The 24,476-nt window shown below is 40.8% G+C and overlaps 1 protein-coding gene across 2 annotated transcripts in view; it reads right to left on the bottom strand.

Moving 5' to 3' along the window:
- The window catches only part of LOC111150525 (synaptotagmin like 5), a 120,721-nt gene that overhangs the window by 92,181 nt on the left and 4,064 nt on the right, over nucleotides 1–24,476 (bottom strand). For both annotated transcript variants that reach the window (XM_022508018.1, XM_022508016.1), the window contains exon 2: nucleotides 8,070–8,279. In XM_022508018.1, coding sequence (XP_022363726.1) covers nucleotides 8,070–8,279 — 210 coding nt within the window. The remainder of the gene's footprint in view (nucleotides 1–8,069; nucleotides 8,280–24,476) is intronic.

Here is a 24,476-nt window from a genome sequence, read left to right as displayed (position 1 = left end):
ATCTACACATTTAATGCAATTCCTATCAAAGTACCATCCATTTTTTTCAAAGAAATGGAACAAATAATCCTAAAATTTATATGGAACTAGAAAAGACCTCGAATAGCCAGAGGAATATTGAAAAAGAAAGCCAAAGTCGGTGGCATCACAATTCCAGACTTCAAGCTCTATTACAAAGCCGTCATCATCAAGACAGCATGGTACTGGCACAAAAACAGACACACAGATCAATGAAACAAAATAGAGAGCCCAGAAATAGACCCTCAACTCTATGGTCAGCTAATCTTCGACAAAGCAGGAAAGAATGTCCAATGGAAAAAAGACCGCCTCTTCAATAAATGGTGTTGGGAAAATTGGATAGCCACATGCAGAAAAATGAAATTGGATCATTTCCTTACACCACACACGAAAATAGACTCAAAATGGATGAAGGACCTCAATGTGAGAAAGGAATCCATCAAAATCCTTGAGGAGAACACAGGCAGCAACCTCTTTGACCTCAGCAACAGCAACATCTTCCTAGGAACATCGCCAAAGGCAAGGGAAGCAAGGGCAAAAATGAACTATTGGGATTTCATCAAGATCAAAAGCTTTTGCACAGCAAAGGAAACAGTTAACAAAACCAAAAGACAACTGACAGAATGGGAGAAGATATTTGCAAACGACATATCAGATAAAGGGCTAGTGTCCAAAATCTATAAAGAACTTAGCAAACTCAACACCCAAAGAACAAATAATCCAATCAAGAAATGGGCAGAAGACATGAACAGACATTTCTGCAAAGAAGACATCCAGATGGCCAACAGACACATGAAAAAGTGCTCCATATCACTCGGCCTCAGGGAAATACAAATCAAAACCACAATGAGATACCACCTCACACCAGTCAGAATGGCTAAAATTAACAAGTCAGGAAATGACAGATGCTTGCAAGGATGCAGAGAAAGGGGAACCCTCCTGCACTGTTGGTGGGAATGCAAGCTGGTGCAACCACTCTGGAAAACAGCATCGAGGTTCCTCAAAATGTTGAAAATAGAACTACCCTATGACCCAGCAATTGCACTACTGGGTATTTACCCTAAAGATACAAACGTAGTGGTCCGAAGGGGCACGTGCACCCGAATGTTTATAGCAGCAATGTCTACAATAGCCAAACTATGGAAAGAACCTAGATGTCCATCAACAGACGAATGGATAAAGAAGATGTGGTGTGTATACACAATGGAATACTATGCAGCCATCAAAAGAAAGGAAATCTTGCCATTTGTGACGACGTGGATGGAACTAGAGGGTATCATGCTTAGTGAAATAAGTCAATCGGAGAAAGACAACTATCATATGATCTCCCTGATATGAGGGAGAGGAGATGCAACATGGGGGATTAAGGGGGTAGGAGAAGAGTAAATGAAACAAGATGGGATTGGGAGGGAGACAAACCATAAGTGACTCTTAATCTCACAAAACAAGCTGAGGGTTGATGGGGGGAGGGGGGTTATGGACGTTGGGGAGGGTATGTTCTATGGTGAGTGCTGTGAAGTGTGTAAACCTGGCGATTCACAGACCTGTACCCCTGGGGATAAAAACATATTATATGTTTATAAAAAATAAAAATAAATTAAAAAAAAGAAAAGAAAATTTAAGAAAGATTATATCTATAATAACATAAAAGCCAAATACTTGGAATAAATTTAATACTCTATTAGACTTGTACTACAAGACTATAAAATATTATTGAAAGAAATTAAAAGCAAATAAATGGAAAGGCCATAGTGTTTCCATATTGAGAGACTAAGTTTTAAAAGATGTCAATACTCACCAAAAGTATCCATTGATATAATACGATCCCTATAAGAAATACCAGTAGGGTTTATTTTGTGGAAATTGTTAGGCTGATTCTTAAAATTTATATGAAAATACCAGGGGCCCATAACAGCCAGGGCAACCTGAACAAAAAGAACAGGTTGCAAGTCTACTGGATATAAAACTTTTATATAAAACTACAATAATCAAAATACTGTGGCATTGGCACAATGTTAGACACCTTTTAGAGCAGGCATAAATAATACTTGGTTTATGAATGTGACACTGTGAATCAGTGAAAAAGTGATGGTAGTTTTAATTAATGGTCCTGAGTCATGTGCATATATATATTCAAACAGAAAAATAAATCCCTAGCTCATAGCATACACAAAAATCCATTCCAGGTAGACTGTAGGTCTAAAGGTAAACATTAACCCAGTTAACAATACAGAAGATCACATAGGAGAATATTTTCATGACTTGGGAGTTAGGGGAAGATTTCTTTGACAGGATACAGAACCCCCCCACACACACTAATCAAATAGGAAAAGATAAACAAATTAAGTTACTAAGAATTAGAGATTTCTGTTCATCAAATGGCACCATGAAGGGAATGAAAAGACAAGTCAGAAAACGTATCTGTACAGAAAGAACCAACATCGTTTGTATGCAGAATATATAAAGAGGTTCTTCCACTGAGTTAGTAAAAGACAGACAATAGAAACATAAGCAGACTTGAACTAGTACTTCACAAAAAGAGATGTTTAAATGGTCAAGAAATATCTGACAATATTCTCATGAGTAATGAAATGTAAATCTACTACACACCCAACGAAATTATAAAAACAAAAAACAAAAAGTAAAAATATAAATAACCACCACTCTGGTGCATTGCTAGCGAGATGGTAACATGACACAACCACTTTGGAAAGCCATCTGGCATCATCTAGTGAAATTGAACACATACATATTCTATGACACAGCCATTTTAGTCCCACGTCAATATCCAACAGAAATGCATACACCTGTGGACCAAGAGACAAGTACAAGAATCTTTATAATACCATTATAGCAGAAAGCTATTACAACCCACTCAGGCAAGCTAAGAAGTGTCCAACATTGAAAACAGCAATTTGTACATTACTTACTTGACTCACAGATGTATCATGCTACTTTTAACCAGAAAGCGAAGTGCATTATTGGTAGTTTTTCCAAACAGGTAGTTGGAGAAATAGCCAAAGGAAATAATTTGATTTCATGGGAAAAGAAGACATCCAAATTACTTTTTGCATCCTAACTTGCAGATGATTAAATTCCGCTTAGAAAATGAATACAGATTTTGGACTTCTAGGGAAGATGGTGGAGTAGGAGGACCCTAAGCTCACCTCGTCCCACAGATAAAACTAGATAACACCCACATCACTGAATGTAACCAAGAGAATGACCCAAAGCCTGGCATGACAGACTCTCCACAGCTAAATGTAGGTAAGAGGACACATCAAAGAGAGAAAGAAGGGCAGAGATGCAGTTGGGAGCTAAATGGACCTATAGGACTGTCCCTGGGAGAGAGGGATACTGCAGGCGTGGAAAGGGGAGAGGAACAGAAGAGATCCCCACCCCAGGCATCCCAGGCATGGAGAACCTGCACCAGGAAGACAAATTCCCATAACATTTGGCTTTGAAAACCAGAGGGACCTAATTTTGTGAGGTCTTAGAATCAGCGGGGCTTAACTCCTGGGACTTTAAGACACAGAGGGCTTGGTTCTGGAACAGCCAGGAGGGCAAAAGGACCCTGAATCCCCATCCTTGAGGAGACAGCACAACAAAGAGCCCCACTGAGATAAATCACAGAAGCAGCAGTTTGAAAAATGCCTGGGGGTATAGGGGAGGGCGATGAGCTGCTTAATCTCAGAGCGTGTGCTAGAGGGGTACAGATCACTGGGAGACTTCTCCAAGAAAAAAAGAGCCGGCAGTCCCCACCATTTCCCTCTCCATCACCCCCCCACCCAACCTAGACACACAGACACTTGGGAGAGCCAACTTGCTAACAGTGTGCCACGCCCTTGCATCCTCCTGTGAACCTGCCCCCTCCAATAAGCTCTTTAACCAGGCCCTATTCACAGTGGTTCTGTAAGACTGGCAGTGTGCAAGTAGCCCCAACAGGGACCAGCACCACTCCAAGCTGACTCCCGCCCCATGGAGAGGGGGAGATAACCATACACCCCAGTCCCACGGCAGCCCCAAAAGTGGGCTGGAGGCAGACACCTGGTCTGTCTATAGAGCTTGCTCACCAACAAAAGCAAGGGAGACAACACAGGGAAGGTGCCCTGCTGCTCAGGGCTACTACACTTCTTGCAAATGCCTGGTCTGACCCAACTCAAGTCCAGGAGGGCCCCAGACTGGTCAGCTGACACCACAGGGACCACACCCTGCCCACAAGCAGAGAGCACCATTGCAAACAACTTGACTGAAGGCAAAAGCAGCTCAGTCAGGAGACACCTGTGAAGAACCAGGTTCTGGTGAACATGGGATGTTACACTGTAGGGCCCTAGAATATTTCTTCTTTGTAAGGCTATTACTTTCAAGAGCAGGAGATATAGGGGGCTCAGTTCTTAGATCATGTGACTCTTGATCGTTGGGGTTATGAGTTCAAGCCCCATATTGGGCACGGAGCCTACTTAAAAAAAAGGTGGGGGAGAGATTGAGAGAGAGAGAGAGCGCACGAGAGCAGGAGATGTAGCTGACTTTCCTAACACAGAAACAGACACAAAGAGTCAGACAAAATGAGAAGACAGAGGATGGTCCTAAATGAAAGAACAGGGCAAAATCACAGCAAGAGAGCTTAATGAAATGGAGATAAGTAATATGCCTGATAGAGAATTTAAAGTAATGGTCATAAAGACAGTCACTGGATTTGAGAAGAGTGGAGGACCATAGTGAGATTCTTAACAAACAGATAGAAAACATAAAAAAAAGAACCAATCAGAGATGAAGAATTTAATAAGTGAAGTTGAAAATACACTACAGGAAACAGTAAACTAGAGGAAGCAGAAGAATGGATTAGTGACCTGGCGGACAGAGTAGTAGAAAGCAATCAAGCTGAACAGGAAAGAGAAAAATAATAATAAAAAAGGAAAAACAGACTTAGGGAACGCAGTGACACCATTAAGCATAATAACATTCACATTCTAGGGATCCCAGAAGGAGAAGAGACAGAAAAGGGAGCAGAAAATTTATTTGAGGAAATGAGGCTGGAAACTTCCTGAATCTGGAGAACAAAACAAAAATCCAGATCCAGGGGGCACAGGGAACCCACAACAAAATCAACCCAAGACCTGTAGTAATTAAAATGGCACAAAGCAGCGATAAAGAGAGAATTTTAAAAGCAGCATGAGAAAAGAAAACTGTTACATAAAAGGGAAATCCCATAAGGCTATTAGCTGACTTTTTTAACAGCAACATTGTAGGCCAGAACGGAGTGACATGATATAGTCAAAATGCTGGAAGGAAAAAAACCTGTAGCCAACAACACTCTAACCAGCCAGGCTGTATCATTCAGAATAGGAGAGATAAAGAGTTTCCGAGACAAACAAAATTTAAAGGAATTCCTGGCTACTAAACCAGCCCTACAAGAAATGTTAAAGGGGACCCCAAATGGAAAACAAAGACCATAAGCAGGAGTAAGAAAAGTAGGAAGCATTAAAGCAGTAAGATTAAGCATATCTATAAAAATCAGTCAAGGGAATCACAAAATAATAGAAAGTTAAGTATGACAATACATACCTAAAACATTGTGGGAGGGGGGAAAAGAACGGGTTCAAAGAACGACCATCAACTTAATATAGATGGCTATATGCACAAGATGTTCTATACAAACCTCATGGTAACCACAAATCAAACATCAGTAATACACATGCAAAAAATAAGGAGAAAGGAATCCAAGTACATCACTAAAGAAAACCAGCAAACTGTGAGTACAGAAGAAAAAAAAAGGAACTAAGAATGACAAAAAGAACCACAAAACAGATAACAAAATGGCAAGAAGTACATACCTATCAACAATTACTTCGAATGTAAGTGGACTAAACACTCCAATCAAAAGATATAGAGGGACAGAACTGATAAAAAAGGAAGACCTATCTATATGCTGCATACAAGAGACAGATTTCCGACCTAAAGACACAGGCAGATTGAAAGTGAAGGGATAGGAAAGCATTTATCATGCAAAAGAATGTGAAAAGAATGCCAAGGTAGCAATACTTTTATCAGGCAGAAGAGACTTTACAACAAAGACTGTTATAAGAGACAAAGAACACTATATAATAATAAGGACAATCCAATAAGATGTAACAATTGTAAATATTTATGCTACCACCATGGCATCACCCAAAATACATAAAACAGTTAATAACAAACATAAAGGAACTAATCAGTAGTAACACAGTAGTAGTAGGGAACTTTAACACTCTACTCTCATCAATGGACAGATTATCCAAACAGAAAATCAACAATGAAACAGTGGCTTTGAATGACACATTGGACAGATAGATTTAATAGACACATTCAGAAATTCCATTCTAAATCAGCAGGATACATACTCTTTTCATGTGCACATGGAACATTCTCCAGAACAGACTACATATTAGGCCACAGAACAAGTCACAACAAATTAAAAAAGACTGAAGTCATACCACATATCTTTACTGACCACAACAATATGCAACTAGAAATCAACCACAAGAAAAAACCTGGACAGACCACAAATACATGGAGGTTAAATGACAAGCTACTAAACCATGAATGGGTCAATCAAGAAATCAAAGAGGAAATAAAAAGTACATGGAGACAAATGAAAATGAAAACACAATGGTCCAAAACCTTTGGAAAGCAGCAAAAGCTGTTTGATGAGGGAAGTTTATAGCAATATAGGCCTACCTCATGAAGAAAACTCTCCAATGAACAACCTAACCTTACAACTAAAGGAGCTAGAAAAGAACAAATAAAACCCCAAACCAGAGAAGGAAGGAAATAACAAAGATTAGAGTAGAAATAAATGAAATAGGAGCTTAAAAAAAAAAACAATGGAACAGATCAATGAAACCAGGAGCTGGTTATTTGAAAGGATCAATAAATATGATAAACCTCTAGCCAGAATCGTCGAGAAAGGGTGAGAGAGAGAGAGAGAGAGAGAGGGGTCAAATAAAGTCAGAAATGACAGAGTAATAACAACCAACATGACAGAAATACAAAAAGATTATAAGAGAATATTATGAAAAATTAAATGCCAACAAACTGGACAATCTTGAAGAAATGGATAAATTCGTAGAAACATGGAACTTCCCAAAACTAAATCAGGAGGAAATATTTGAACAGATTATCAGCAATTGTAATTGAATGAGTAATCGAAAGACTCCCAATAAGCAAGAGTCCAGGACCGGATGCCTTCACAGATGATAACAGAGAGTGAATACCTAGTCTTCTCAAAGTACTACAAAAAATAGTAGAAGGAGGAAACCTTCCAAATTCATCCTATGAGGCCAGCTTAACCCTGATACCAAAACAAGATAAAGCTACTAATAGAGAGAGAGAGAACGCTACAGGCCAATATATCCGATGAGCAAAGATGCCAAAATCCTCAACAAAATACTAGCAAGCTGAATCCAACAATTTATTAAAGAAATCACTCACGAGAATCAACTGGGATTAATTCCTGGGATGCAAGGTCGTTCAATATTCACAAATCAATCAACATGATATATCACATAGATAAGAGAAAGGACAGAAACCATATGATCATTTCAATAGAGGCAGAAAAAGATTTGCCCCCCAGCTGCTAGAGAGAGCAGGCTGGTTATTTCATACTCATCTTGCCAGTGACCCCAGACATCTAAGGATGGCCTTGGGGGAGTTGCCTGTGGCTCCGAGAATACATGTGGAGTCAGGTGGGGCTAGAAGTGAAGAAAGCTTGTGGGTGGTTCTCAGATGTAGAAAGAGACCTCATTCTGTGAAGCTTTTTTAAAAACTTTTAAAACTAAAAATTTTTTAAATTAAAAATACCATTCTCTGTCTCTATTTTGCTTGTGTATGCTTGCTCACGCTCACCCCTATTCCCCCAGAATTCTATGAAGGCATTGCTAACCCTGGGTGGGGCTAGATTTTAATTCTACTCTCTATCCCTGAATTTTAAACACGCTTTTCCTTCTTTCTTTTCCCACACCAAACCCTTCCATCCTCAAATCTGGCTTTCCACACACAGGCAAGAAACTCACGCGACTTTGGCACAGACAGTGCACTTCCAGCTGCCATCGAGGCCCGAGACCCGACACTCGCTGCACACTCTCAGGGAGCAGGCCCGGCACGGATCTCCACGGTCAAATATTAAGCCCAGGTTTCTCTGGCAGTGAACACAGACTCTGCTGGTTTGTTGCTGAGTCTTCCCACTTCTACGTTTTGCTTCTAAGAGTTCATTTTTCAGCTTCCTAGTAGGAGAAAGGGGGAAAAGTCACTTAAAAAAAAAAAAAAAACAAACAGGAGTGGAGCTCTCTTCATTGAAGGGGTATTTTCATTTGGAAGAAGACTAGAAAGAATCAAGTAGTCAGAGCCAGACACTTTCAGAAAACACAGTTTCTCTCTCTTGAATCAACAATCCTTTGATACCAGTAGTTGAAAAACATAGTGCTTGTGTCTTGCATTTGAATTTTAACATCCTCCACTAGTGCTACGATTTTGCTCTTAGTACTTATTGCCATTCTATGCGAACTTCTCCAGTAGACTTTCAACACCATAACACTAGAACACCACCGACCTGGCAGCTCGCACAACAGACAGGATGCGAGAGTCTGAAATCAAATTTGGCAACACTGATAACTTCTCTTTAGTGATCCAACAGAGAGTTTTCTACAAGGACAGGGTCCCACCATTTCAGATCTCAATACCTGTGCTTTCGCATTTGAGGCTTTCTAACAACTCCCACCGACTTCTGGGTTTTGCTGTCAGATATCTCTAGGTTTGGTCTAGGTTCCGTCATGAATTAGCTGTGCAGCTGGAGGCAACAATTCACCCACTACACCTTGGTCTCTTGATTTCTTAAAATGGGGGTAATAAGGTTCTTACATAATTGTTTTGAAGATTCAACAGGGTGTGTAGTGCATAAACAATGAATCTTGAAACACTGAAAAAAAATTTAATTAAAAAAAAAAGATTCAACAAGATGATAGATATAAAGATACCAGCATGGTGCCCTGCAATTACGAAGTGAATGCTAGTTCCATGTCCCTTCTTTTACTACCTGACATGTAATTTGTTTAGATACACACATGAGAATTGAGCTATTTAAAGGGATGCAACAGCGCAATTAAGGAATTTATTGGGAATGCAGAATCTCAAGCCTCACCTCAGACAAAATCTCCAGGTGATCAGAGTTTGAGAAGCAAAGCTTCGGAACATTTGAGCTCAAATTTGGGTATACTCTGGAATCACCTGGGAAGATTTTAAAAATAGTGATTCTCGAGTCTCACCCTTCTCTCTCTGCCAGACTCTGATAGCATTTTTTTAAAAAGTGGTACTATTTATTCTAATATACTGCCAAATTTGGAAGACAGTACTCTAAAAGATAGGTTCGTCTCCACTTTAAAGTTTCAGAGACATGTTGTTCCTTTATGCTATTGGTCTCCAGTCCCTTCTTCTTCTTTTTTTTTTTTTAAGGTTTATTTGGGAGAAAGAGATCATGCACATGAGCAGGGGGTGGGACAGAGAGAGGGAGAGAGAGACAATCTCCAGCAGACTCCTTGCTGAGTGCAGAGCCTGAAGTGGGGCTCGATCTTACGACTCTGAGAGATCATAACCTGAGCCAAAACTAAGAGTCGGAGACTTAATCAGCTGGGTCACCCAGGTGCCCCTTCAGTTTCTTCTTGAACACAATATTTCTATATTCCTGAAAAAACAAACATCCCAGAATCAGTTTACACATCTCCCACCATTTCCTTTTACATTTGTGATACTGCACTCCGTTATATCAGACTAGACTAGCATGTCCCCAAAAGCAGGAATGATGACTTTAGTTTCTTGAATAGACTGTTTATGACCCAACTCAGTGCTAGACTCTAAGGTCCTTAAATGTTATAAACTATTTACTACCTCTTTGGGGTCTTCAAAATAACTTGTGAAGTATTACGACGTCATTCACGTTCAAGATTGTGAGCAGTATACATAAAACCAGAAACTAGGTCTTTTCATTCCTAGCCTTATGAGAGATTTCTAAATGCGAAGGTTTCTAAAACCTTTAACTGTCTCCTCCATTCATCCAATGACCATTTCCTGAGTGTATATTGTGTGTCAGGCCTTCTGGCATTCGGAGACAAGAATGAGTCAAAACAGGTATTTGCTAAGAAATTCCCATTATCCTCATGTTAGTCAAGAAGGGGACAAACCATGGAAGATGATGCATGGGATACAACAGGCAGATACAGATTGCTCTTAAGAACTCGTTCTTATCCACCAGAACACAAGCAAGAACCCACAACAAGTTTTCCTCATTCCTGGTTTAGAGCTTACAAAGTGCCTTTATGTCCTTTTTTTCATGAACGACTGGCTTATGAAATTGAATGTAAGAAAAGCTCCACACAATTTACTTTTGAAAACCTGTAGAAGCTACAGGCTTTCAAATAACAGAATGAGTTCTCATTTGAAAACCACAATTGTATTATCTGGAGAATCACAACAGATGTTTGAACACCTCGGGGCAAAAGAGACATAAAACATTGCTTATTCGAAATCTACAACAATGCATTCAACATTGTCAAAGAAACCAGGTAATTAAAATGGGTGGAACAAAGATAGCACTCATGAGGGGCACCTGGGGGGCTCAGTGGGTTAAAGCCTCTGCCTTCGGCAAAGGTCGTGATCCCGGGGTCCTGGGATCGAGCCCCACATCAAGCTCTCTGCTCGGCGGGGAGCGTGCTTCCCTTCCTGTCTCTCTGCCTACTTGTGATCTCTGTCTGTCAAATAAATAAATAAAATCTTTATAAAAAAAAAAAGATACCACTCATGAATAGCAGTCCTACTTGAATAAGCTGCTGGGCTAAAGGGTAATAAGTGGAGAAAACAGGGTATTCCAGGACATTCCAGAGCCAAACTCTCTTCTGGAAAACAATTCCATGAGCAGGTATCCAAATCACTTAGCAGGTCCTTAGATTGGGTGAGATCACTTGGAGAAATTATGGCCATACACTGAAACATTTTCTTTTTCTTAAGATTTTATTTATTTGAGAGAGAGAGAGCACACACAAGTTGGGGGGGCAGAGGAAGGAGAGGGAGAACCAGACCCCCCACCCCGCAACCATTGAGCAAGGAGGCTCACACAGGGCTTGATCCCAGGACCCCGGGATCATGACTTGAAACACAGGCAGATGCTTAACCAACTGAGGCACACGGGCATCCCCCAAAGTGAAACATTTTCATTGCATCTCTCTTTGTGCTCTACTGACAAGAGTCTATTCAGCAATCAGGTTTCACCTAGTTCAGTTCTTGCGTTGGAAAAGACCTGGGGCCCCATGTAAATCAGGCTACAAGGAAACAAGAATTTCAAGGTCCCAACACACTAGTTGGGACATTGTTAAGGCAACTGGTGCTGATTGTCGCACATATTCTGGGAGCCATCTCTGAGACTGTGGGAGAGGCTGGGAAGAATCCCAGAGGCTGGCAAAATACTAAATGGCATGTTTTTTCAGATCGCTCTTAGAAACTGACCTAGTTTAATTGTGCCTGGGATGATGTGCATGAAATGGACATAGCCATTTTCAGACACTCAAGAGGAAAAAGGTTAAAGGGACGGCAACTGGAACTAGGAAAGAAAGTATGCAAGTGGAGAATTGGTATCAAGGAGAAAGGGAACATAGGGAACCTGGAGAGAGGAATAGGACAGGAGATGTCTTTTCCTTCTGTTTTACTAACCTTCTGCTTACTAACAAAGCAGGGTAGGCCTTACTTGGACTTGGTTCCTGTCTTGGCCGACCCAGTCTGAGAAACGTATCTGAGGAAGGTGACTCTCTGGGCTTCAAGCATGATATCTGTTCATCTCCCGCACCCACACAGGCTAGAAATGCTTCTGGTTCCAAGCAACACGCTTAAAAATCAGCTTCTTTTTTTGGTCCCATAACAAGATATCCACAATCAGGTAGTTTTTGCATTAGTTCAGCTACAAATCAGGTCACTAAGGGACTCAGGATCCTTTCATCCTAAAGGTCCCCTATCTTCAAGTTGTGGCTTATCATTCTTATGCAAAATGGCCAGCCAGCTCCCAGACAGCATCCGTGTTTAAGACTGGAGGAAGGGGCAAGCTGTGTCAGCGGTAACTGTCTCTTAACAGGAACGTGAAAATTGACATGGCATTCCCCCGACCCCATCAGACTTCTCCTCAGGTTCCGCTGATCAGACACCGCTAGCTGCAAGGGAGGCTGGGAGAGGGGAAGGAGGAAGATGGCACAGCCCTGGCCTCTGGACCTGATTCCTGTGACTAGCACTGGTCCCTGAAATGTGGGATGGGATTCCAGGTAAAATGTTTAAGAGCAAGTGCTTGCTTTACCACATCCCATCTACTTTTCATGGAAGATGGCAAAGTCCCAAATACTGTCTACTCTGTGAGCCTGAGTCCTGGTCTGAGGAGGCTGTGAAAGAGAGTCCTCAGCCATTTTGTTAGGGACAGGGAGCACAAATGAGAAATAAACCTCCATGGGTTTTTTTTTTCAATGTTTTCTTTTCTTTTCTTTTTTAAGATTTTATTTATTTATTTGACAGAGAGAGAGAGAGATCACAAGTAGGCAGAGAGGCAGGCAGAGAAAGAGTGGGAAGCAGCCTCCCTGCTGAGCAGAGAGCCCGATGTGGGGCTCGATCCAAGGACCCTGAGATCATGACTTGAGCTGAAGGCAGAAACTGAACCCACTGATCCACCCAGGCACCCTAAACCTTCATGGTTGTAAGCCGCAAAGAGTTTGGGGCTGTTTCTGTAGCATCACTGAGCACCCCCTCATGAGTAAGTCCAGCCTCGTTCTGCATCTGGCTGGTTCTTCATCTGACTTCCATATGTCCTTTTGTTTTAGTTTTACTGCTGCTTCCCCAGAGAGGTTATCTCTGACCACCAAATCTACAGCAGATATCCATCTTACTCTCATTCACAGAACCATGTTGTTTTTTTTTTCCTTCTGGCACTTACTGTAATTTTTTTTACTTACTGTAATTTTTCATTGTACATTTATTTGGCTGCTTTTGCTGGTTTAGTGTTTGTCTTGCCAATTCCTCTGTAATCTCTGTGAAGGCAAGACTGTATCTGGTGTGTTTAGCTATGCACGTTACAGTACGTAACCTAGGGCCCAGAACTTAACAGATATTATTTGGTTGAATGAATTAAAGAAGGCAGAAGCAGACGTTAGCAAGCATCAGAAGGAAGAGGAAGAGGAAGGGAAGGAAGGAGGGGAAAAAAGGCAATAAAGAGTGAAGGGAAAGAAGGAAAACTCAAAATAAAGATAATGTTTCCTTTTATATCTTCCTCCAAGGGTATTTATAGGAGTCAGAGGCAATAAAGTGTGGTAGGGTGTTCTGTAAATTACAAAGGTTTTATAATATGAAGCCATCATTATTAAAAGGAGATGTGAGAAGAGAAAAATGTACAATGTTGGGTCTGTTGTGAATAAAGTCAAATTAAAATTGGCTAAAACTGAGATCAGACACACTCTGAAAAAGAAATCCAAGCCTGAGAAAACTACAGAATGTTCTCAATTACTCATTAAGGACTTCCAGAACTTTCTCTATCTTCCTTAACTGCATTCCTACACTGTTGTTCAGAAAGAAAAACCATTGTGATTCTTGCCGATATCAACAATCTAACCAATTACTCTATTTGTTCTTGTCTGGAGAGAAGCAAAGAGTATGGGAGATGGATGGAAAAGGGTAGTATAGGTAAATACGGCCCCAAATCGACTGTTAAAAACTGATAAAAAAAAATAAAAATAAGAGCCTGGTGATGGGTATTAAGGAGGGCACATACTGCATGGAGCACTGGGTGTTATACACAATGAATCATGGAACACTACAGCAAAAACTAATGATGTACTGTATGGTGACTAACCTAACACACACAAAAAAAAGTTGAAGACATTTAATACCAGCTAACACCAATTCCTTATGTGAGACAAACTCAGGATGCTCTTGAGTTTTGAAACATCGGTTTATTCCTTAGATTTCCTTGTTGTTACACAGATGTGCTGATATTAACATGCAAATTGATGACCCATACATAACTGAAATCTTAAAGACTGAAGAAATGAACTAAGTCAGCTGTAGTCAAATGATACGATCTTTTCACTGCTGTATCCTGGTGACACACTGAATTCATTTTTTTCCATCCCATCATCAAAACTGTCCAATGCATTACAAAGACTGCCTGCTTTATCATTGCATAGACATACTCCTTTCAAATTGGGAATTGCTTTCATTAAAATTCCTGTCACATTTGCGTGGCATTCTTTTTCTTTTGTTACCCTGTCTAGACTCAATTGTACTGCGCATTATTTTGCACCAAAGAAGATGGGAATTTTGGAATGGAAGCAATTAGCTGCGGGAAGAGGAAGCTATAAATAACAATTCATAAAGCGTCTTTGATTCCTTGATGCCTTCGACAATCCCCCATATCATCTAGCAGAACACATCAAGGCCCAAGAGAGGTAACAAACAAGCATGGACTGTATCATGGCCCAGAGCATAGGGCTCTGAAGGCAGACCGCTTGGGTTCAAATCCTGGCCTTGTTGCTTTTTATCTCTGAGACTTTAAGAAAATTACTTAGCCTCTCAGTGTCTCAAAACACTCCTGTAGAAAAGAATCATAATAGCTGCAATCTTGTAAGGTTGTTGTGTGCATTAAAGAAGATAATGTCGTGAACGTAAAGTGCTAAGCCCAGCTTGACGTGTCATGAGTATGAAACAGGCACTTCTGGTAGGTGTCTCTCCATAGCTGTTCTTCTCTCTTTTTTTTTTTTTAGATTTTTTTTTTTTATTTGACAGACAGAGATCACAAGTAGGCAGAGAGGCAGGCAGAGAGAGTGGGGAAACAGGCTCCCTGCTAAACAGAGAGCTGGATACGGGGCTCGATCCCAGGACCCTGGGATCATGACCTGAGCCGAAGACAGAGGCTTTAACACACTGAGCCACCCAGGAGCCCCTGTTCTCCTCTTCTGTGTTAGTGGCATGTCTAGCTATACTCGTGCCCACTCAGAATGAAGACTACATTTCCCAGTATCCCTTGCAGTTCGGTTTTGTCATGAGACTAAATATTAGTGGATAGGATGTGATCAGAAATGATATAGGCAATCTCTAGGTCAGGACCCTAATGGGAAAGGGCTGTCCCTTTCCCTTGAACCCCTCTTCCCTCCCAGAGGCTGGGATGAGAACAGAGGAGTGAGCCATCTTGGTTTATGAGCTAAGCCATCAAGGCAGTGAAACAACAAAAAAAGACAAGGTGCCCAGACCCGTTTTATAATGGAGTCACGAGAACAGTATCAGGAAGCTACCAAACAACCCAGGCTTTTCTAGAAAGAGCAATATATTTCCATCTTTCCTAAGCTGTTATTATAACAAGTCTCTGTCACCCACTGCCAAAACTATTTTCCAACAAATATAATAATAACTCAGTAAATATTAGGTCTTCTCAGTACTGTCCACTTACAAAAATGTTGCTATTGGGTTCTGCTTCAGCTTCTGCTGTAAGGCCTGCACGCTATTCCTTCTCTAGAACTAGAGTCTGATATCCCTTTAAGAGAGCAAAACCACAGTGACTGATGAAAAATATTGTCAAACCGGAAACAGTGAGACAAAAATTACTGAAATAATATATGTAATATACGTAAAATAGGCAAAATAAGGTCACAGCAGCCTGATGCCAAGGGCTACAGAGCTCCTAGCATTCCCGTCTTCCATTTGCATCCAGAGGCAATGCCATTAGTGCTGGACTGGGGCTAGCTCATAATAACTTAAGGAAAATCCAGGGGCAATCAGATCTCCTTTCCGTACTAATTAAAAAAAAAAAACAACAACATTTTTTCACTTTGATTGTCACTTCTGTATGCAGAACCTATTTTTAAAACCTAAACAGTAAGACACAGCCAAGATAACCATAGACACTCCGTTTTAACATCATGTCATTAAGCACTGGCAGCACCCTATGAGAAAGATGTTATGATTTCCATTTTAGAATAAGAAAATGAAATCTCAGGTAGGAAACTTGCTGTGGGCCGCAGGGTATGTAAGTGTCACCATTAGGATTCAGGTCCACCATTTTAGATTTCAAGATCTATACTCTTCCCCCAGATTTCCTCTTGATTCTTATTCTGTTAACATATTTTTGCTCAGAAAGGACACTAAACGTAACAACGCTATTTCTTTCCTAGTTGCGCAAAGTGTGCTAAAAAGCACACTCAGAGTTAAACCTCAGTAAACATGAAGGGTTGCTTCCGTCTAACGTCTCCCACCAAAAGCCATCTGTCCAAGTAGCCTCTTATCACAAAGTCAAACATTCCCCAGTGGGGCTATTCTTCAACAAACACCCCTCTGGTCTTCATGAACTTTATCTAGCTTTTTTTTTTTTTTTTTTTTTTTTAAATTTTATTTATTTATTTGACAGAGAGAAATCACAAGTAGGCAGAGAGGCAGGCAGAGAGAGAGGAGGAAGCAGGCTCCCTGCTGAGCAGAAAGCCCGATGCGGGGCTTGAACCCAGGACCTGGGATCATGACCTGAGCCGAATGCAGCGGCCTAACCCACTGAGCCACCCAGGCGCCCCCTTTATCTAGCTTTTGATTAGCTTTCAAATCAAGGACCATTAAAAAGAATCAAGACCATCTGAGAAATGGGGACAAGTTCAGTCTAGATAGAAAGCCGCTTCAGAGAAAGTAATGAACAGGATTGAAACAACACTTGTCTAGACAAAGAAATCTTGGGGATTGTGCCAATTTAATGAGTTTAGAAAATTGTCGCAACGATTGAGGGCATTGTGGAACCTTCATGTCTGCAGATGGCGCCAAGCACTTCCTGGTAATAAAACACTCAGCTCACAGGAATACACCAGGAGATCTCACAAAGCCATGTAAACAGACAAACAACCGTTTATTAACTATAGTCTGAAAATCAGAGCAGAAACGGATCTCATATTTAATGACCAAACCAAGTCTGGGAATACCTTGGGATAACTATTAATAATGATTATCTCAATTTCCTGGCCCCAGGAGGAACAAAGATGTGTTCTGTTCATCTGAAACCCAAAGGATACCTTTCTTGGGCATCAAAAAGAGCAGAAAGTTCTGTTATCAATGTGGTAAATCATTCAGAAAAAGAAGGGGTAAAGACAGAATCAGCATAGCAAAAAAGAAAAAAAAACAGACAAATTACAGGGCTTTTCAACATTACTGCTCTAACATTGCGAGGATTATCTTGATGGGAGGAAATTGGGCATTCATACACAAAGAAAGATAACTTAAAGAGAACATGTTGCCCTTGAAAAATTCTTGAAAACTGCTTCTGCTACTGAATATGGGCACATGCTAGTTTTAATTTTTACGAACATAGAATTGACATTTATTCTAAAATACCTATAAATTGAATTTGGATAAACTAAATTATTTTAAATGCAGCAAGGAAGGACTTACATGCTCAGCAAAGACAATTGTCAGTCCTTAATTTTTCCCATTTTACCTCTTTAGGTGGTACTTATGGGAACTCATGTTTTCATAACTACAGGTGATACATACAAACCACTTCCAACAATTTTCCTGGTTATCAGTAGCAGTACATAGTATAAGCGATGTCAAGCCACCATTTCTTCAAAATTCACTGAGGATGAATACAAATATTGTTTTCTTTATGTGTTATTTTTTTTAAACCAAAGCTGACTTTATTACATTTAATTGCAGTAAGAGATATCATGATGCTTGCTTCACTGAAATTCACCTGACAATTGCTTTCAGAGTCCATGAAAAGGAAGAAGAGATCTGTGTTAAGCAATAAACAAATCTAATTAATAGTTCTTAATTATACCCATTTTTTTCAGATTGCTGGTTGTTTCCCAATATTCCTTCTACTCTTTTATACCAATAATAACCTGAAATGTGAGTTGCTCACATGGTCACCCAGAAGAATACATTTCCCAGTGACATATCCAAGCTCCCTTGCAGCTAAGTACAGTCATGTGACAGAAAAGAAATTCAACAACCAGAAATTGTCTCTGGGAAGAGAGTGAGTTTTTAAAGTTTAAATTCCGTGTATTTGCTAACTTTCTATAATGAAGATAATCACTTCTATAGTGAAAATGTACAAGAAAATATTAAATATTTAATTGGATTGAAGATTTAGGATAAAAAATATATTGTAGACACTGATGCTCTTTACAGATCCTAGTGAGTTTAAACACTTTTGAAAAATCCTGTACTATAGAGAAGTTTCATTAATTTTTGACATTTGCATAGAGTGTTTATGAATTATGCCTAATTTCTCTGCAGTAAAATAATGATTGGAAAAATTAGTAAATGTGGGCTGCCTAGGTAGCTCAATCAGTGAAGGGACTGACTCAACTTCAGCTCAGGTCCTGATTTCAGGTTCCTGGGATTGAGGCCTGCGATGGGCTCTGTGCACTCAGCAGAGAGTTTGCTTCTCTCTCTCCCTCTGCCCTTCCCTCCTTCTCAAGCACTCTCTAAAATAAATAAATAAATCTTTTTCTTTTCTTTTAAAGATTATTTATTTATTTATTTATTTGACAGAGAGAGAGAGAGAGAGAGAGAGCGAGCGTGCAAGTGAGTACAAGCAGGGGAGTGACAGGGAGAGGGAAAGGAGAAGCAGGCTCCCCACTGAGTAGGTAGCCCAACGTGGGACTCGATCCCAGGACCCTGAGATCATGACCTGAGCTGAAGACAGGCACTCAACTGACTGAGATACCCAGGCTCCCCATAAATAAATAAATCTCAAAAAAAAAAAGAAAAATTAATCAGTGCATATCAGCCTAATATTACAGATTTAAATCAATTAAACCCTAATTCCTATTAATATATAAACGTTCATATAAACTATTGATATAAAATGGTCATGTGCCTAAAATCTAAAATGTCAGAGGTGATATTTTTGTTAGTGAAGTTTTCACTTGTATTATTACCTTAGTGCCTATTTTCCCAAGAATATAGTAGGTATTTGCTTAAGTAGAACTTCCCTGCTGAACTGACTACCTTTGGAGGGCAAGTGCTCTCACTCGCCCTCCCAGCCCCAACATCCTCCCTCAAGAACAACATGGGCTTTATGGGTCTTTATTTCTTCAACTTCCAGTAAAAAAAGAATGGTAATTCTTGGATGTGAGTGTCAATTAACCCGTGCTTGCCTGGGAGGTTTGTCCTCTATGCCAATCCTGGCTAGAGCAGCAGGCAAGGAAGGGAAAAGGGTACTTGAAAGGGGAATTTGGAGAGGAGTCAAAGACGACAGAGAGAACACACACATTCTACATAAGTGACAACTTTACTTATGACTACAGTGACCCTATTATTTCAAACAAAAAAACAATATGGTCTGGCAAGTATGTTTGTTTATTTGGATAATCCAATGTTGGGCATGTCCCCAAATATCAGGTGTGTGTGGCCCTTTCCCAGGGTGAGCCCTCCAAGTAAGAACTACTTGGAGGAAAGAGCTGTAGAATCCAAATTTAAGTTCGTTTCCCTATATAGGTGTATATATGGAAATTCTTAAGTTCTCCAGTAAGAAAATCTCCAAGGTTTTAAAGTCATTTAATGCAGAGCTGGATTTTCTTTTTTCATTTCTCTGTGACTCAGAAAGAGTTTGGGTTTTATTAGGGAGCCAGTGTGCTCATGCTGGGAGTTTCTGTTAATACACTAAGAAGCTTTGTGGCAATCACATTAGGATTGAAACAAAATGTTTACCAAACCAGAAGTCCACTCCAATAGTTCTCCTGGTGTTTTACGGAGACAGCCTTTAGACTTTTCAGAAGGTCAAACTAATTTTGTTTTTAGTGGTAGTGATAAGATTCGGAAAAACAAACAGCCCCACAGATCAAACATTTGTAGAGTATTAAAAGGATAATGTTGCTTGGTACTTACTGGTCACTCTAACTTTCAGGCTGAATGTGTAACTCTTGAAATCACTTCAAATCCATTTGAACTGAATATTTAGCTTTTCCACAGGACTCCAAATAGCCAATTTGAATATGCTTTGCCCTTCCGTTTCTCCCTTCTCTTTCCTTCCCTATTCTGTTCTAAAATGGTGCAATCAACCACATAAAAACAAAGCCGTAACATGAATGGCAGTTTCCAGGCTGGGATCGGGGGTCTCCCGATGACACTAAGCTCTGGCTTGCTTCGTGGTCTCAGCAGAGCCAGCTGTGCGGAACAAAACATAATACACTTGCACTTGGATTTCAGTTAGCTTAAAGACTAGAACAGCATGAGGAAGTCCCGTCAGTTTTCAATGTGTAAAAGTGATGCTTCAGTAAATGTCAGAGCAACTCTGGATAATGTTACCCAGCTTATAGGTCAGAACTACCCGTAAACACCAGGCTGAAGGATTGTTTTCTGTTTTGTTCCATTTCTCTGAGAGGAAGGCTATGGGGGGACTTCTAACAGGGTCGGAAGAGGTGCCCTGATGGTGTAAACGTCACAACATAGAGGAAAGAGAATCAATGTGGAACAGGAGAGTCTCACTGCTGATGTTTACCAGCTTGGCAAATTATTTAGGAAGTTTCAGTTGCTACAGCTATCACAATCATACAGATGACACAGGAATTAAATGAGGATCACTTGAGAATGAGGAATCCCTTCTCTGGTGTGAGGCTGGGAGTGAAGAGTTTACCATTCCCTTTCTTCCTGACCTCCTGAAGGGTCAGATACATCCCCCTAGAAGTTAAAATTGACCTAAGAGTTTATCTTTGTGTACAGTGTAAGAGAATGGTCGAGTTTCATTCTTCTACATATAGCTGCCCAATTTTCCCAGCACCATTTATTGAAGAGACTGTCTTTTTTCCACTGTATATTTTTTCCTGTTTTGTCGAAGATTAACTGACCATAGAGTTGAGGGTCCATATCTGGGCTCTCTACTCTGTTCCACTGGTCTCTGTGTCTGTTTTTATGCCAGTACCATGCTGTCTTGGTGATCACAGCTTTGTAGTAAAGCTTGAAATCAGGTAACGTGATGCCCCCAGTTTTATTTTTGTTTTTCAACATTTCCTTAGCGATTTGGGGTCTCTTCTGGTTCCATACAAATTTTTGGATTATTTGCTCCAGTTCTTTGAAGAATACCGGTGGAATTTTGATTGGAATGGCATTAAAAGTATAGATTGCTCTAGGCAGTATAGACATTTTAACAATGTTTATTCTTCCGAACCAAGAGCATGGAATGGTCTTCAATCTTAACCATTCTCTTACACCGTACACAAAGATAAACTCAAAATGGATAAAAGACCTCAACGTGAGACAGGAATCCATCAGAATCCTAGAGGAGAACATAGGCAGTAATCTCTTGGATATCAGCCACAGCAACTTCTTTCAAGATATGTCTCCAAAGGCAAAGGAAACAAAAGCCAAAATAAACTTTTGGGACTTCATCAAAATCAAAAGCTTCTGCACAGCAAAGGAAACAGTCAAGAAAACAAAGAGGCAACCCACGGAATGGGAGAAGATATTGGCAAATGACAGTACAGACAAAAGATTGATATCCAGGATCTATAAAGAACTTCTCAAACTCAATACACACAAAACAGATAATCATATCAAAAAATGGGCAGAAGATATGAACAGACACTTCTCCAATGAAGACATACAAATGGCTATCAGACACATGAAAAAATGTTCATTATCACTAGCCATCAGGGAGATTCAAATTAAAATCACATTGAGATATCACCTTAACCAGTTAGAATGGCCAAAATTAGCAAGACAGGAAACAACATGTGTTGGAGGGGATGTGGAGAAAGGGGAACCCTCTTACACTGTTGGTGGGAATGCCAGTTGGTGCAGCCTCTTTGGAGAACAGTGTGGAGATTCCTCAAGAAATTAAAAATAGAACTTCCCTATGACCCTGCAATTGCACTACTGGGTATTTACCCCAAAGATACAGATGTAGTGAAAAGAAGGGCCATCTGTACCCCGATGTTTATAGCAGCAATGGCCATGGTTGCCAAACTGTGAAAAGAATCAAGATGCCCTTCAACAGACGAATGGATAAGGAAGATGTGGTCCATATACACTATGGAGTATTATGCCTCCATCAGAAAGGATGAATACCCAACTTTTGTAGCGACATGGACGGGACTGGAAGAGATTATGCTGAGTGAAATAAGTCAAGCAGAGAGAGTCAATTATCATATGGTTTCACTTATTTGTGGAGCATAACAAATAGCATGGAGGACATGGGGAGTTAGGAGAAGGGAGTTGGGGGAAATTGGAAGGGGAGGTGAACAATGAGAGACTATGGACTCTGAAAAACAATCTGAAGGGTTTGAAGAGGTGGGGGGGGTGGGAGGTTGGGGGAACCAGGTGGTGGGTATTAGAGAGGGCACGGATTGCATGGAGCACTGGGTGTGGTACAAAAACAATGAATACTGTTATGCTGAAAATAAATTTAAAAAATGATAAAAAAAAAATTGACCTAAGAGGGACATGTGAGCTCTGCAACCAGCCGGTGGGGCTACACACCAGAGCAGGGCCACTTACTAGCTGTGCAAACTGGGATGAGTTATTTAACTTGGTACTTCAGTTTACCCATCTGTAAAATGGGATATTAATAATTCTTATCTTGTCTGGAAAATGAATTTGTAAACTGTCCCCAACAATTCCGCAGAACCTTCTGCTAGTTCTTGGTATTTTCCCCACTTCCAGATGCACTGTACGGTTCTTCTAGAGAGGCAATGAAATGCATTTACACTGTTCCAACATGAGCCATGACAGACTGAGTAAGGCATAACTACCTCCTGGAGATGGCAGGACCCTGTGAGACCATCTAACCTCACAGACAGAAGCCAGAGTTCTATCTCTGATAGCTGATGGGTTCCAGTCCAACTCCATCTTATCTCTTAGACTAGAAATGTCCTGTTGCTCAACGAAGGTGGTTTATCGGGGCTTTCAGGTGTATACACTGTTCACAAGGCTAAAATCTACAAGGTGGTGTTTTCAACACGAAAGGTGAACAAATTATGCCCTTGAGCCAAATCCAGCCCACCACCTTAGTAAATATAGTTTCATGGCCCATACCCATTTGTTTACACGTTGTTTATTGCTGCTTTCAGACTACAAATGCAGACTGAAGTAATCATCACATAGAACATATACCCGGTAGTGCCTAAGGTATTTACTATCTGGCCCATTACAGAAAAATTTTACTGATTTCTGGTCTATACCATGGATAAAGCCTGATTCATGACTGCGAACTTCTTTAGGTTTCTGGGTCCAATGAACATTAATATTGTGTCTCTGCTCACCTTTATTTTTCTTCAATATTTCATTTATTTATTGGAGAGAGAAAGAGAGAGACAGCACACGTGCAAGAGTGGGAGATGGGGAGAGAGAGAAGCAGGCAAAGGTGGGGAATGTTTCCAAGGCACCAAGGCAGTCCTGTTTCCATGCCAGTGTGTACGTGCACGCATGTGTGTGTAACTAGGGGAGTGCTCTGTGAAGCTGGGAGGTCCAACCCCGCAGAGACAGGAATGGAGAGACAGCAGAGCCTCGGAGAGGGCAGGCGCTGGAAAAGAGTCCTCACAGGCCATGTTGACCTCAGCTCCCAGGAATAGCAGGTGCTTTGGGCTCAGGCAGTGGCTGGGGGCAGCTACACCTGCTGGGCTGGGCTTTCAGAAGGGGCGGCTGTAACCATGGGCACATCCTTAGTTGGGTCCAGGTACCCATTCAGGACCCTGAGATCAGAAGGCAGACACTTAACCAAGTGAGCCACCCAGGCGCCCCTCTGCTCACCTTTATTACCCCAATAATAAATATACATTTGGCCTACAGAAAGTTCTCAGCAAATGTTGATTACTTCTGAATCACAGATTATAGGATGCCTTGGGCTACATGTAACAGAAAATCAGACTGACATCACTATAAGTAACATGGAAATATAGTATAGTGCTTATAAAAGAAGCCCAGCGGTATGGCAGGTTCTAGGACATCAGGATGTTGGCAACAATTCTCTGCCATTCTCTTGGCTCAGCTTCATCATTGTGCTGGCTTTCATCCTCAACAGCAACTGCGGTAACATGTTTCATTGAATATGTACAGTGGGAAAGAGAACCTTCCAGAAACCTGGGCTATATGTTTGAGTGGGTCACCATTGGCCTTATGTCTACCTCTAAACCAATGACGGTTGCTAGAGGACTATTAGTCAAGGGGTGATTAATTAATTTTTAAAAATCCACTGCTGGGGGTGCCTGGGTGGCTCAGTGGGTTAAAGCCTCTGCTTTTGGCTCAGGTCATGGTCCCAGGGTCCTGGGATCGAGCCCTGCACCGGGCTCTCTGCTCAGTGGGGAGCCTGTTTCTCCCTCTCTCTCTCTGCCTGCCTCTCTGCCTACTTGTGATCTCTGTCAAATAAATAAATGTCTTAAAAAGTCCACTGCTGGAGGTGTAGAAAATTAAAATTTGTGTAGGGAGGAAGAAAAATG

Source organism: Enhydra lutris, unplaced genomic scaffold (genome assembly GCF_002288905.1).
Source record: "Enhydra lutris kenyoni isolate GAN:26980312 unplaced genomic scaffold, ASM228890v2 scaffoldscaffold23, whole genome shotgun sequence".
Lineage (NCBI taxonomy): Eukaryota > Metazoa > Chordata > Mammalia > Carnivora > Mustelidae > Enhydra > Enhydra lutris.
The sequence above is the reverse complement of the archived record's forward strand: the minus strand, read 5'-3'. Positions and strand labels throughout refer to the sequence as shown.